The 16,301-nt window shown below is 31.5% G+C and overlaps 1 protein-coding gene across 5 annotated transcripts in view; it reads right to left on the bottom strand.

Annotated features, from left to right (window-relative positions):
• jus (EB domain-containing julius seizure protein) overlaps positions 1 to 16,301 on the bottom strand; it is a 746,258-nt gene that overhangs the window by 94,844 nt on the left and 635,113 nt on the right. For 4 of the 5 annotated variants that reach the window (XM_075376039.1, XM_075376040.1, XM_075376041.1 and 1 more), the window contains one exon: positions 10,051 to 10,077. The exons of the other annotated variant lie outside the window; for it this stretch is intronic. In XM_075376039.1, the coding sequence (XP_075232154.1) occupies positions 10,051 to 10,077 (27 nt within the window). The remainder of the gene's footprint in view (positions 1 to 10,050; positions 10,078 to 16,301) is intronic. 5 annotated transcript variants of the gene reach the window in all.

Raw genomic sequence — 16,301 nt, 5'->3', positions numbered from 1 at the left:
ATAAATAGCAAAAGTTCTTTCCACATTTAGAATTTATTATCATTTTAGCGTACTAATAAGTATTTCTTACTGTATATATTACAAATAGTTTTTTTTTTTCATGTGTTAATAAATTATATTAGCGTTTTATAAGAAAATAAAATAAATTTGACTTCTCTGAACCGGCAACAATTATTTTATACTTCCTTAGTATTTATAAAAACGATAAAGATTACAATTTTATATTTCTGCTAGTATAGAGATAAAACTTGTTGTATATTTATGACCTTTAATTATTTTCTTATTTAAAAAAATATTATCTTAACTTCGTAATCGTTTGTTTTAATCCATCAAAAGTTATAAAAATTAGCACAATTTCATTTCTGGTTATTGTACTCTATAATTCATTTAATTATTTCAGTAGTTGAAAAAGAAATAAAATTTAGAATACTTCAACAAACGTTAATAAAAAAATTGTTATCCTTTGCTCCCGTGATATAAGCTGAAAACATCTCTATCCTGTAGCAGTTAATTTAGAAAAAAGAATTCCATTCAAGAAATCAAATAAAAAATGTAGAAATTTAAAAGGATTTTTAAAAAAAACCTTTTTGAATAATTGGAAGGGCTGTTCTGTAATATTTATTAAAAAATTATTCAGTTTAATTATTTACGAATTTACTTGTGATAATATTTATTAGCTACAAACAAAACAATCAATTTATTTTAGAAAAAATTAAAAAAATTAATTAAACAAAGACTGACTTTTCATTTATTCTTTTCCTTTTAAAAAAGCTTTTTAATCTAAATTTTACAAAAAAAAACCTTTGATCCATAAAAATTGTGACACGTAAAAAACATACAGCAATAAAAAATAAACATTTCAGTACTTTGAAAATATGTCAAGTTTAACTCAACAATAGTTAATCATTTCAAGAGATAAAGAAATGTCAACGTTCCAATTTTCAGCATCATAACGAACCACATTTTTAACTTACCCCGCTCAAATTTTTTCGACGTTAAATTGAGCGTAACTCAAGAACGACTAAACCAATCTTTATCAAATTTTCACTTGCACAACTTCAAATACACTATTATATCTGAATTTCAATAAAACTGATTAGGCAGTTTAGAGCTACATAGTTTTATACATAGGCCTATATATATATATATATATATATATATATATATATATACAGGGTCATTCACGTGAACCGGATGTTTTTGAAGTGGGTTGTACTCGGGCGTTCGTGGTGGGAGGGGCACGTGGCTGATGTCTGAAGTTTCCTTTGTTCATAGCATTTACATTTTAGTCGTTGAGATGGAGCCGTGGACGCTAGACCAACGCCTGTACGCGTATGACAGTTTTGTGCGAAATGACGAATCCGTAACTGCTGTTCAGCGAGATTTCCGCCGTCAGTTTAATATCCATCGTAATGCAAGTGTCCCGTAACGCAATATTGCGACGGGTAAACAACCTTCGAACAAGCGGTTCAATATTGAAGAAAAAACCTCTCGGTCCCCGACGAACTGGTAGCACTCCGGAGAACATCGAACGAGTAAGGGAAGCCATTATCAGAAGCCCACGCCGCTCTATTCAGAGGCAATCAGCAGCGCCTTAAATGAGCACAAGTACGGTAAGACGAATTCTGCATACAGACCTGCATTTCCATCTTTACAAGATAGCCGTCGTGCAGCAGTTAAACGAGCAAGATTTCACGCAGCGATTAATATTTTTTCGACAAATGCTTATCGTTTTTTAAGAAAATGAAAATTTGTTATCGTTAATGAGTGATGAAGCCCATTTTCATCTGAATGGTTTCGTCAACAAACAGAATTGCCGGTATTGTTCAGAAAGAACCCACATCGGCTTCACGAGAGACCACTTCATAGCCCAATGGTGACTGTCTGGTGTGCAATAGGAAAGGTCGGTGTTATTGGACCTAATTTTTTTGAAGAAAATGACGCTGCCGTAACTGTAACAGCTGATCGTTACATCGCGATGTTGAATACGTTTTTCATCCTAGAGTTACGAAACCGGGGAATCGATTTTCAAAATGTGTTATTCCAGCAGGTTGGAGCTACAGCGCACACAGCGGGGGCAACGATGGCTGTTCTCCGTAACTTGTTTCCGGGACGGATCTTTTCCAGATTCGGGGACATTCCTTGGCCCCCTCGGTCCCCCGACTTGAGTAGTTGTGATTTTTTTCTGTGGGGGTTTCTGAAATCGGGTGTGTACGGCAATAAACCGCGTACATTGGAGGACCTAAAGATTGCAATTCGTCATCACGTCACCCAGATTGATGTAGACATGCTGCAAAGAATTGAGGCCATTTACAACAATGTATTGCCCAAAATGGACATCACTTGCCGGACATAAAATTTCGTTCATGAGTAAGTAACAAATGCTTTGATTTAACAAGTGTTTCAGTACCAACAAAACTTTTTTAAAGTAAATATTCAATTTTTTATGATTATTTTAAAAACATCCGGTTCCCGTGAATGACCCTGTATATATATATATATATATGGAAACTCCAATTTAAGTGAATGGTATTTTTGTACTCTTTATACTTAAAAACGTAAAAAAATAATTTCATCTCCAACGCCCACCATACGACTGAAATTAATACCGTACTTTTCTTTGAGAATTCGGTAATAAGCACTAATAAGATCATCATTAGGTCCAACTATTAAAGAGTATCACCTCAATATTTTTCTGGTTTTTAAGGGCAACGGATGCCCGGGTGCTCACTAACCACGCTAACTTGAACCAATAGCTGTTTCGGTTCCGCCTGGCAGCTGATGAGCTGTGCGTCTGCGGGGAAGTCCAATAAAATGAACATGTGATGTTTGACTGCCCTGCTCTTGGGGAGGCCAGAAACCTTGGGAGGCCATCTTGGAACTTAGAAGTCAAGAGGAAAATTGGCCACTCACAAGCGGCAACTCAATGTGTAGCGATAGCCGCATTGTCGGACCGTGTGGGTGTTCCTACATGCGGTTGCTTTGTTCAACCGGCATTCGTAGTTTGCTTAAGGGAAAGATTCTTATCGCATTGCCGTAAGAAGCTAACCCTGAGTATGACTGACCACTAGCCATGCGCTCCAATCGCTATAAAGTGGTGAACAGGTACTTGCTGGCATTCAGCGATCTGGGCGTGGCAGCGAATTTCCGCCTAGACGAAATAAAGCTTATTATTGATGTCATATATATTTTTAGTAGTCGACGGGGTGCACCTACCCATTTTGGCAAATATATGACAAGTGAGCGGTTGGGACACGTAAGCCGACGGTGTATGGCAGGGCTTCTTAAACTGTGGGTCGCGACCCCCAGGGGGGTCGCGAGACTACTGAAAGGGGGTCGCAAAGATCTGATACTTTTCAATCATTATAAATAAAATTTTAAAATTAGTATACACACTACGTACAAATATAAATACAAATAAAAATCATACAAAATACTATTGTAGTTTTATTATAACTATTTTTTGAAAAAAGTGGCAATGCAAAACTGTTATGTAGGGCCTATAAATGAAAATATGGAAGTAGCATTTAAAATAATAAATACAACGCGCTCCTCGATTTTCAACTGAACGTTCGACATTGATGTCTGGCCGCCGGCGTCAGTGTTTGCAAGATAACTTAGTGATTATAAGTACCCAGACGCCGCGTCGCCTTACAGCTTACACATACAATACGGAAGCATAATCAAGCTAGGCTAGGCGAATCGGCATATTATTTTTATAAAAGAATAATAAAAAAAATTAAATGAAAGCTTCTTTTTCGGCGTCTTTGTGATACGGTGCCTTTGTGCGCTGCACACTTTGAACACGCCATGCGTCGGGGTTGATCTGATCGTAATTTGTTGTCATTGCACTGGTAAAAATTCGAGTGTAGTTATTTTTCTGTTTGTACTTCAGTTTGGACTCAGCTTTGTCTTCGTAGTGACATGTGTGTATTTACTGTGTAATTTTCAGTTGGTGTTTTTAATTATTACGTTAAAGTTCAACTACATTTTGTTTAATTATTTATTATTATTTAACCATCATGGATAAATGGCTAATTAAAATTCCAACTAATAAGTCTGCCACGCCGTCACAACCAAGTTGCAGTGCTTCAAATCCGACTTCTAGCAAAACAAAAAAAAGAAAATATGACGAATCATATTTGCAGTATGGCTTCACATGCTCTTCTCACAACAATGAAGAACAACCAGTGTGCTTAATTTGCAAAGAAGTTTTGGCTGCAGAAAGCATGAAACCGTCAAAACTGCAACGACATTTGAATACTAAACATGCAACGTTATCAAAAAAGCCAATAGAATATTTTGAGCGTCTTTTGCAAACATCAAATAAAGAAAAGAAGACTTTGGAGAAGTATGTTACTTTGAATGATAAATATCTATTGGCATCGTATGAAGTTTCGTATTTGATAGCAAAAACGAAAAAGCCTTTTACTATTGGAGAGCAACTTTTACTACCTGCAGCTATAAGAATGTCTGAAATTGTTCATGGAAAACAGTATGCTGCTGAAATTAGTAAAATTCCATTATCAAATGACACTGTGTCCAAAAGAATTTCAGACATTAGCAATGATCAATTTCAACAGCTTCTTATGAGGCTTAAAGACAGCTCAAAGTTTGCAATACAACTGGACGAGTCGACAGACATTTCAAAAATGGCACAGTTGTTACTTTTTGTAAGATATATTTATGAGGGAAGCATTCACGAAGATATACTGTTTTGTCGTCCTCTGGAAGGTCATACTCGTGGAAAAGATATATATAAAAAAGTAAATGAGTTTTTTGAAAAAGAAGGATTAAATTGGAAAAATTGTGTTGGTGTGTGCACGGACGGTGCTGCAGCAATGACCGGACAAGATCTTGGTTTTACAGCATTTGTTAAAGCTGGAAATGATCATATTACATTTACACATTGTATGATTCACCGAGAGGCACTTGTTGTTAAAAAAATTGCACCAGAATTAAACACTGTGTTTTTTGATGCAGTCAAAATCATTAACTTTATTAAAAGTCGAGCACTTAATAGTCGATTGTTTAAAAATTTGTGCATCGATATGGATTCGGATTATACAAGTTTATTGTTACATGCTGAAGTTAGGTGGCTATCAAAAGGTCGAAGTTTGAAACGATTATTAACTTTAAAAGATGAAGTTCTTATATTTCTAACAGAGCAAAATTCTAATTTGGCCGATTATTTTCAAGATAATTTATGGCTTCTCAAGCTATGCTATTTGGCAGATATTTTTGATAAAATCAATGATATGAATTTATCAATGCAGGGAGTCTGCGTTAATATGTTTATGTTAAAAAATAAACTTGAGGCCTTTGTTAAAAAAATTCTTATATGGAAGAACAGAGTGGAAAGTGGATCGCTCGAAATGTTTCCATTTACTGACGAGTATATAATTAGTAACAATATTTCAAAAAAAGATACTCCTATAACAAAAATTATAGTTAATCATTTGAAGGATATGGAAGTTTACATGCATAGGTATTTTCCCAATGATATCGATACACAACAATGGATTTGCAATCCATTTTCAATTGAAATGGAAGAAATTAATTTTTTAAACTTAAAAGCACAAGAAGAATTTGCCGAATTAACAAGTGATACGACCTTGCGACTTAGATTTTCTCAAGTGCCTGTGCATGAATTTTGGATAGAAATCAAATCAGAATATCCCCTACTATCGGAAATGGCAATGAACAAATTACTGCCATTTTGTACAACATATTTATGTAAATCAGCCTTTTCCACATTAACTTACATAAAATCAAAATACCGTTCAATTTTAATAAACGTTGAAAATTTATTACGATCTGCACTAACTCAAATTGAGCCTTGATTTAATTATTTGTGTAAAAATAAACAATCACATCCGTCACATTAATATTGTTTGATGTTAATAATATGTTTTTATTAAAAAAATTGTTACAAAAGTTTATTTTTTCTATTGAATATATATATATATATATATAGTTTTATGTCATTCTATTTATTGTGTTTTATTACGACCGATATCCCGTCAACGTTTCCAATTATATATATGTGAAATGAATGGGTACGTATTGTTTAATCCTTATTTTATTTACATTGTAAAATAGTGCGATATTACATCTACATCTACGGTTAATATATATTTCATTATATGGAGGAGGGGGTCGTTTAAAATTTCCTAAGCTTGAAGGGGGTCGCTATATAAAAAAGTTTAAGAAGCCCTGGTGTATGGCACCACGTTTAGTCCGTTCACGGTGTTAGGTAAGTTCTAAGAGCTATGTTAGGATACTGGTCGCTAAACTGTTCCAAGGTTCAGTTGCTGTTTGCGGCACAGACATTCGGTCTTATGCTTTACGATGACGAATGGGGTGGTGGTGGGAGAAATGCCAAGCAAAGCAACTGATCACCTCGATATATTTCATCAAATCACTGATAATTTTTTTTTTTAAATTTAATACAATACCATAATACATAAGTTATTACACAAATTTAAAATTTTGTGTATTAAACCGTCCATTTCAAATACAGACTAAATACAAGAAAAAAGAAGTATAGATTTTCGAATTATAGATTTTTTCAAACTACGATGTAAAATAAAAACGTAAAATAATAATAATAATAATAATAATAATAAAAAAAAAACTCATTCATATAATAGAATAAAATTTCTCACACTATATATGGAAATTAAATAAGTTAAAACAGAAAAGAGAAAATTAACTGTGTAAAAAAATTACAAAAGATGTTCTAAATTTTTTTATAGTTAATCTAAATACACAAAATATGTACTCAAAAGAAAAAAAAAACTTAAAAAAAAAAAAAAACACTAAAAACTAAAAAATACCATCTTCAATCCTTCTTTAAATTTCACTGCATAATGTCGGCGCAAAATTAAAAGTAAACCAGCACCAGCAGGTAAGCCTTAATTTGGTGCTAATTTCCAAAACTGAAACATTAAAAAAATAATGGCACAACAGTAAATTTTTACTTTTTAATGCGATTTATTCTGAAATTATTATTTTTTTAAATAATTTTTTTTTAAAAATGCTTAGTTGTATTTGCTTAGCGTGAGCTAAGGCTGTCTAAAAAGCAGTAATATGTATTAACTTATTTTTAACTCGTATATATTAATTTTTTCAACAACTTCCTAACGTTTCCCATAAAATACTTTGAAACTCAAACTGAATTCTTGCTACTGTTTGTATAAGTTATATTATTCATTATTAAATAATGGCAATGACAAATAAAAATTACCTCTCTCTCTTTGTACGCCTCTCTTTTTCCTGTTTAGCCTCGGTAACTACCGTTTAGATAATACTTCAGAGGATGAATGAGGATGATATGTATGAGTGTAAATGAAGTGTAGTCTTGTACATTCTCAGTTCGACTATTCCTGAGATGTGTGGTTAATTGAAACCCAACCACCAAAGAACACCGGTATCCACGATCTAGTATTCAAATCCGTGTAAAAATAACTGGCTTTCCTAGGACTTGAACGCTGGAACTCTCGGCTTCCAAATCAGCTGATTTGGGAAGACGCGTTCACCACTAGACCAACCCGGTGGGTTAAATAAAAATTACCTGAAAATTATCATCGTGACCCTATAATTAATTTTTCTTTTAAAAATGTCTTCGTCTGATATTATCTGAATGAAAATTACAACGGAATTATACCGAAACTTTCTTTTTTCAAGAAAAAACAAAACTATCTAAACTATGAGTTTGGCTATGAATAAAGCTTGAACCCAATAAAAAATATAGACATCAAGATCATAGTGAGAAACTTATATATACCGAATATTTCTCGAAGTCTATAATACGTGATGAAACTTTTAAAATCTGAAATTATCTATTACTATTTAAGTTCTCTTCAATTTGTTTGGTTAACGTCAGAAAACAGGATCCGATGAATAATTCCATTGATAAACACATTTTTGTTTCTTACGAGTAACATGTGATCCATGAAATCATTCGGGTTTTTAATGCTGAAATCGAATCTGAAGTCAAAATTTTTCCATCACCTGACTTTTTTGAAAATTCCAAAATTTAAAGTTTAAAAATTATTGATATTATACGATACATGATTATACAAGTAGGGTTTTTTTTAATATGATTAGTTCATTATTTATTGGTTTAGTATATATTTTTAATTTGATAATCGGTTATTAACCGTGAAAAAATAATCTAAGGCAACAAAAACATAAAATATAATGGCATCATGTTTCTCTATTGAATTAATATGAAAAAAACATATGATATGAAAACAGTTATTGAAAAAGTAAATTACAAAAAGCATAGCTGGATCGTGATGTGGGGGTTTAAAGTAATAGCTCTTTTGTTTGGTATGCAATTACATTTAGTTAGCTGAACCCTAAGTGAGTTTGCCTTTGTCAACATCCGTTGACAAAGGCAGAGACTTCCGTCTAATCAGTTGTGTCGGCTGATTAGGCGGAACTGGAGAGCTGGGTTTGCTATACTATCTAACCAGATGACATCACCCAATATTACTAATAATATGACACATTTCTGTATAAAATGCAAACACAAAGGACTTGTAGAATTCAATGACTAGTACAATAGACGCAACAGTTGGCGAGGGGCAAACTTTCAGCTACGTATTGTAGAATATACAAAATACTCTTTTATCTGTGTTTTATGTCTCTGTTTTATCTGTGAACGGGACAACCGAGCTAGGGATCCCATTATGTAGTAATTAGAAGTAAAAAATTATGTAGTAAAACAATAGAAGAAACGTAAGAACTAAACTCCTGGTGAAAAAAGAACACTCTTGAGCTCTAAATAAACCAGAAAAAAATATTTTTACCGTTCTTTCACAAGATTAATAAAAAAATTTTATTTTTCGATTAATAAAAATTTCAGTAAAGCTATGAAGGACAGTCAAGGATCCTTGTAAATACGGCAGAAATTCCTTAATATGTTAAGTAAGTAAAGCAAAAATTAAAGAAGTAATTTTTGTTGGCTCACAAATAAGGGTCAGAGATGAAATGTCTAACTCTGTGTCGCCGATGCAAACCTCACTGTTTGGACAACGTTTAAAGCCGCTTCGAAAAATTTGTGGGTTTCCACTAATCACAGAATTAGAAGGGTATTGTAGATAAACTGACAAATTCATACAGATCTATAGAAGGATATAATATGTCACTAAAAGTCTATTTGCTGCATTCACATCTGGATTTCTTCTCGCTACACCTTAGGGCAGTAAGTGATTCACGCTGAACGTTTCTACCAAGATATTTTAGTGTTGGAAAACCGTTAAAAGGGCAAATGGAACGTTAATATGCTAGCTGATTAATAGGTACTGATGGAATTTAATTCGAGATGTGCCTGAGGCTATTTAAAAAAGAAGAGCTTCTACCAAGAAGTTTCAATGTAAGTATATGACATTCCATAACATTTATTAACTTTTATAAACCTTTAATGTGCTATTTTTATTAAGTGAGAGTGACATAATGATTCTACATACAGATCTATAATCTGTGCAAAAAATAAGGCACAGAAATTTATCACACTTAAAAAAAGTTTTATTTTGAATATATATTATTTTTTAATAGGATATTACGATAATACCTGACTAATAAAATATTTTTTAATTCAACAAACTTACTAAAGTGCCAGAAAGGCCAGGTCACATTTCATAAAAGAATAATCAATAACAAACAATTATATTAATTATTATACAAAAAAAATAAAAAATCTGTTTCGAATTCAACTCTTAAAATAATGTTCTTTCATATTGTGTATTAATATTAATTTTTTTCTTAGTTGACTGCTATCGTTAATGAATTAGTAACGAAATTGTAATGCATTATGAAATTAGTGAATAAGACATGCATTATCCATATATGATGCGGATGTCTGTTAATAAAATTAATGTTATGTTATTTGTGAAATATATATTAATTTAATATACTCGTAAATATTAAATTAATTTTTATAATTAATAAAAAATTAGAATTTGTATTAATAATTAGTAAAGGGATTAGTAATAATTAGTAAAGATTTTATATTAATAATTTGATTAAATTGCACCATACCTATCATTTTTTGTGCAATCATTTGACCTATTAAAGAAAAATTAGCATAATTAATATTATTACACAGTGAAGAAAAATACTGAGTCAATTTTACTAAATCAATCTAAACTTTTATTACGCATTAGATATAGTCAATAAATATTCATACCGATTCCATCGGTACGTGTATTATTTAGATAATAGGTGTCTAGGTAATATACACCTATTTAGATATTAGCCTATTTAGATTATAGGTATTTCTAAAAAAAAAACAAAAAAAAAAAAAAAAAAAAAAAAAAAAAAACATTAAGCTAGGTATTTGCTCACTTAGGTACCGCAATACTCAATGGATATCAAAGCTTATTTGTTTATATCGATAAGTTGATAATAAATGCATTCGTAATACAATTTAAATGATAATAATTGCTGATTATTTTGTATTTTGAATAGCGCAGCCGCTAATGCATTCGTACTGTTTATTAACCTGGGAGGGGTGAACTTAATTATTTATTCTTTTATAATTTAAATCAAAATTTCCATTTAATCACTGGGCTACGCTTAATTAAACATTAAACAGTACAGAACTATCAATGGTTTCTATTATGCTTCTTTATAAATAAATAATGAATAACGTACGAGTAAAAAGGAATAATTAATTTAAAAAAATACCTTAATTAATTAAAACTCTCGAATGTTTATTTGATGTTTACTCGATTATGTACTCGATATATGCTAATTTTAATTATAACTGTAGTAATAAAATATTAATATTCAGTAAAGGAAAAAATCTGATGTGATCATCACATGACATCCTTGCACGCCTGTTAAATTACATATATAATTTTTTTTTTTAAATAAAAAATACATAAAATTTTATTTCATTAATAACTTCTGATATCTTTTCATTTTTTATTGTTATTATTGAATTATTATTTATCGTAAACAATTTTTTACAATGAGAGGTTAGTAATTTTTTTTTTGTCTTCAGTCATTTGACTGGTTTAAAGCAGCTCTCAAAATTTCCTATTTAGTGCTAGTCGTTTCATTTTGATATACCCCCCACATCCTACATCTCTACCAATTTGTTTTAAAAATTCCAAACGTTGCCTGCCTGTACAATTTTTCCCTTCTACTTATTTGACATTGTGCTATTCGACATTTTATTCGTTCCTGTTTCGTCCTTCTTTAGTAATTCTACTTCCCAAATAACAAAATTCTTCTACCTCCATTATCTTTTCCCTTCCTATTTATACATTCAGTGGTCCATCTTTGTTATTTCTACTACATTTCATTACTTTCGTTTTGTTCTTGTTTATTTTCATGCGGTAGTTATTGCGCAGTACTTCATCCATGCCGTTCATTGTTCCTTCTAAATCCTTTTTACTCTCAGCAAGAATTACTATATCATCAACAAATCGTAGCATCTTTATCTTTTCACCTTGTACTGTTACTCCGGATCTAAATTCTTCTTTAAAATCATTAACTACTAGTTTTATGTACTGATTGAAAAGTAACGGGGATAGTGAACATCCTTGTCGGACTTCCTTTTTTATTACGGCTTCTTTCTTATGTTCCTCAATTATTACTGCTGCTGTTTGGTTCCTGTAAATGTTAGCATTTGTTCTTCTATCTCTGTACTTGAACCCTATTTTTTTGTAAAATGCTGAACATTTTATTCCAGTCTACGTTATCGAATGCCTATAAATGCCAAGTATGTCGGTTTGTTTTTCTTTAATCTTCCTTCTATTATTAATCTGAGCCCTAAAATTGTTTCCCTTACATTTCCTGAAACCAGATTGGTCTTCTTCTAACACTTCTTCAATTCTTCTGTACAGAATTCTAGTTAAGATTTTTGATGCATTACTAGTTAAGCTATTTGTTCTGTATTCTTCACATTTATCTACTCCTGGTTTCTTTGGTATTATGACTATAACACTTTTTGAAGTCTGACGGAACTTCCCCTTTTTCATAAATTGTACACACCAGTTTGTATAATCTATCAATCGCTTCCTCACCTGCACTGCGCAGTATTTCTACAGGTATTCCATTTATTCCAGGAGGTTTTCTGCTATTCAGATCTTCTAATGCTCTCTTAAATACATCTCAGTATTGTTTCTCCCCTTTCATCCTCTTCGACTTCTTCTTCCTCTATACATTTATATATAATTATAATAATTATTGAGAAATAAGTATATTTAAATTGGAAAAAAAAGGTGATGAAGTCTGATTCGAATCCCCTTGTAAGATCAACATATTTCATTAAATAAATATTTAATAATTTGGCTATAATTTTGGAACCACTGAAAATAAGTACCAGTTAAGATATATCGTTGAAAAACTCTCTATGAGAGCTTATTACTGCAGTTAAGAAAAAGTCCAAAATCCAAATTTTTTGTATTTCGGGTTTTTTTTGGACACTTGGTTCAGTCGATCGCAAACAAAAGGGGAGTTGCAGAACTAGATGTTATACCAGTCCTAAATCCAAAATTTCAACTTCCTACGACTAATCGTTTTTTAGTTATGCGACATACATATGTACAGACGTCGCGCCGAAAATAGTCAAAATGGATTCAGAGATGATCCAAATGGATATTTCCGCTGAAATCTGCAAACTGGAATTTTTCGCGATCATAATACTTCCTTTACCTCATACAAGGAAGTAATAAAAAAGTATATTAACTCTGGTGAAAGATGGAAGAAATCCTTTTATTTTTCAATTAGTACTTTCCTGCCAGTATAAATAAACGATGTACGTTAATGTTTACTTAAAAAAAAAAAAAAAATTAATAATACAGGTACAGTCCAAGAATATGATAATTTTTAAGATGATCTGTTGTGAGTAATGCGAGGGGGAACGAATAAAATAAAGCACGCTATCGTTAACGATGTAAGTCAATGGTTGTCAGTAATCGTTTGTTGCAACATTTAAGCTGGCTTTTAATGAGTTCATTGATTGTAACCCGGCTAAAATAGATTTCGTAGAAAATTTAATTTATTGAACGTTGAATTCCTTTACCGAATGTTATTTTAAGGAGGTAATAATAAATAAATAAATAAAATGACAAAACATTTATTAAATACTTTTGTTAGGCTATCGCCAACTACTCACATTCCAACAAATTCTGAGCTGGTAAACAGCGCTATTACAGGGTCTAAGATTACCACTGAGAAACGTTCACTGTGCCTTTTTATTTCTTTCTTTTTTCTGTTTAGCCTCCGGTAATTACCGTTCTGGTAATATTTCAGAGGATGATGTGTATGAGTGTAAATGAAGTGTAGTCTTGTACAGTCTCAGTTCGACCTTTACTGAGATGTGTGGTTAATTGAAACCCAACCACCAAAGAACACCGGGTATCTACGTTATAGTATTCAAATCCGTATAAAAGTAACTGTTCTTAGAACGCTGGAACTCACGACTTCCAAATCAGTTGATTTGGGAAGACGCGTTCACCATTAGATCAACCCGGTGGTTCAAAACTGTGCGTGAACCCATCAAATATAACAATACGGTGGTAACTCCATCACGAAATTTCTATTCATTAGAAAAAAATTTCCAAATTTTCAAAAATTTCTGTCAAATTACCAACTTAATTGCTTGTTGATAACTTAATTAATTTAATCATATCAAATTATACTAAATGAAATTCATTTCACTTAACTAGACATGTTTAACAAATCCCCATATATTGTTCTTCTGAATAATCTTTTTTTGCATGTGACAACCAGTGTGTTGTTTAAAACTTAATTTTTTACACGACTGCCCAAAAAGAAGTGCAATGTATTTAGGGTGTATGATTGTATGTTTGTTCCACCGTAGCAGCTAAATGCCTAAACCGATTTAGATCTATGACTCCGCATTAGAATAAAGGATTTCAATCTCCGATTTGAATTCTTACGTTACCGGGAGTGGCATAGGATATATATATATATATATAACTAAATAAATTGAAAAAAATTGAAAACACAATTATACTATAAAAAAAAAACAAACAAAACAAATACTATAAACAAAATTGTCAACCGCACGCTCTTCATTTATCCTATATTAAATAGCAGTTTTGTTTTTGGCAGTCGTTATTTTTAATTTTTAATATTTAACTCTTGCTGGTGTGAGTCGTTGGTACTTATCTTTTTTTTAACTAATCAAAGAAATAGTAAACATATAAATACGGTCATAAAAGTTTTGACCATATCGCATAATGCGAAAATATTTGAGGATAGTTTATCAACAGTGTTTCTTGAACGGTTGGTATCTCGAAATGTAGTATTGTTTGGCTTTTAGGATCTCGAGTAATAAAATTAATTTTTATTTATTGTGTGCTTATTTAGAAAAAAAATAATTAAAAAACTACGATCAATTGAAGAACTAAGTAATATCATATGAGTACATTCAAAATCAAAATTATAAACCATTATCAAAATATAGTGAAACGTGTTTCATAATTTAATAAGTCGGATTTGATAGTTTAAAGAATGTTTATTATTAATGGGATGTAATTTTCAAATGCCGATTTTAAAAAAAGCAATGTAAATAAACTCAATTAATTGCATAAATTGGAAAAAATGCTCCTAAAACTATTTACAAAACTTTTTACTTAAAATTTAAACCCAGATCCCCATTTCAGTTGTTAGACAATTATATTCAGTAGACACTAAGGAAATATTATTTGTAAAACGTAAACGAGACAAACAAAGCAAATAAAAATACTAATTTAAAAATAAATAGTTCTTACTAAACGCCATACAACAGGAACTTTTAGCCGGGAATTCTGAATAAAGAGAAAATAAAATGGGTAATAACACAAATATCTGTTGTCTTTCTAGACCAGTGATTCTCAACCATTTTAGCACACCACCCCAAAAAGTAAAAAGAAAAAATGTATAATGAATATTTCGCGACTCCCCAACCCTAATCCAATGAAACATAATTAAAATTATTTAGCTGTGTTGATAGCGAAGGGTATGAAAATGCACGTATGAGGTGTACAAACATGAGCAATTTACAGGTTCCAGTTTGATGTGTACATGCTCTTTGTAATTTGGCTGTTTGGAAAACATTCACTATGAGACCGTCATTTTCGAACATGGATACGTTTGAACAAGTCGTGGTGTCACGACTTGTTCAATAAAAGAGGTGTAAGGGATTGCAGAATTTCAGTTTAGCTCCGAATGCGAAGCGTGCGTCTGGTGCCTTTATTTAACTCTTTAACAGCGTAGTTTCATTGAAAATAATAATAATTGAGATTTCGATTTATTAGTGGGCGGTCAAATGGTCTAACTGTTTATTTTTTTAAATTAGATTCTTATGCAAAACGGATAAATTTGTGAAAAAAAACCGAAGCGAGCCATCTACATCCAGTGAATAGTTTGGTAAAAAGACAAGATTGTACATTGACAATTATAAAAATTTTTGTTTTACCTCATTGGATAGAAAATTACAGTGCGTTATTTATTTTCAAGTCCTCTCCGATGAAAACATCTTCATGGGTTTCCATTAAAATTAAACATCCGGATCTTAAAAGCAAATCCTTGGAATTCTTCGAAAGAGAATTACATACCACGACCAGCTCATTGAAATTTCTGCCGATAAAACGTTACAATTACAATTTCACATTTGAAAATTTAGATACTTTTTGACTTTCTCGTCGAAGTGAATGCGGAAATTTAGTCACGTAAGCATTGAAAATAATAATCCCATAATAATTCGCCACGTCTTACCGCTTTGAAACGGGTTTTTCGTCTATGGTTGCGCTAAAAACTAAATATAGGAATTTGTTTTATCATTTGAAAACAATATGCTTTTGTGTATTTCTAACATAAATCCATGTATGGAGTAACTTTTGAATGAAAAAAAAACGCATCCATACCATTAATTAATTTGTTTTTACATTGTAAAAAAAGATATGTAAGTAAAATATTTCTAATATATGATTTTTTTTCTCATAAAATATTTTCATTATTGTTTACGTGTAAAGTTGTAAGTAAATTTTGTGACCGCTATGGAGGTCGTGACCCCCAGGTTGAGAAACGCTGATCTAGACAGTAGAAATTAAAAATCTAGTTTAAAAATGCTTAAACCATTTAAACTTCCATTTAAGACTGTCAATTAGTGCACACCTCTTTTACAAGTTGGATAGATAAAAATAATTTTAAGAAAGGTAATGTCACCGTGAGTCTTAAAACATCAAAAGGTTATCCCCGCCCATGAGCCAAGTGTTAAGGGAGGGTGTTTTGTACCTATATTTTGAAATTTTCACTAAAGGTTTTTCAAC

Source organism: Lycorma delicatula, chromosome 9 (assembly GCF_047948215.1).
Source record: "Lycorma delicatula isolate Av1 chromosome 9, ASM4794821v1, whole genome shotgun sequence".
Lineage (NCBI taxonomy): Eukaryota > Metazoa > Arthropoda > Insecta > Hemiptera > Fulgoridae > Lycorma > Lycorma delicatula.
This window is presented reverse-complemented; position numbering and strand designations above follow the sequence as displayed.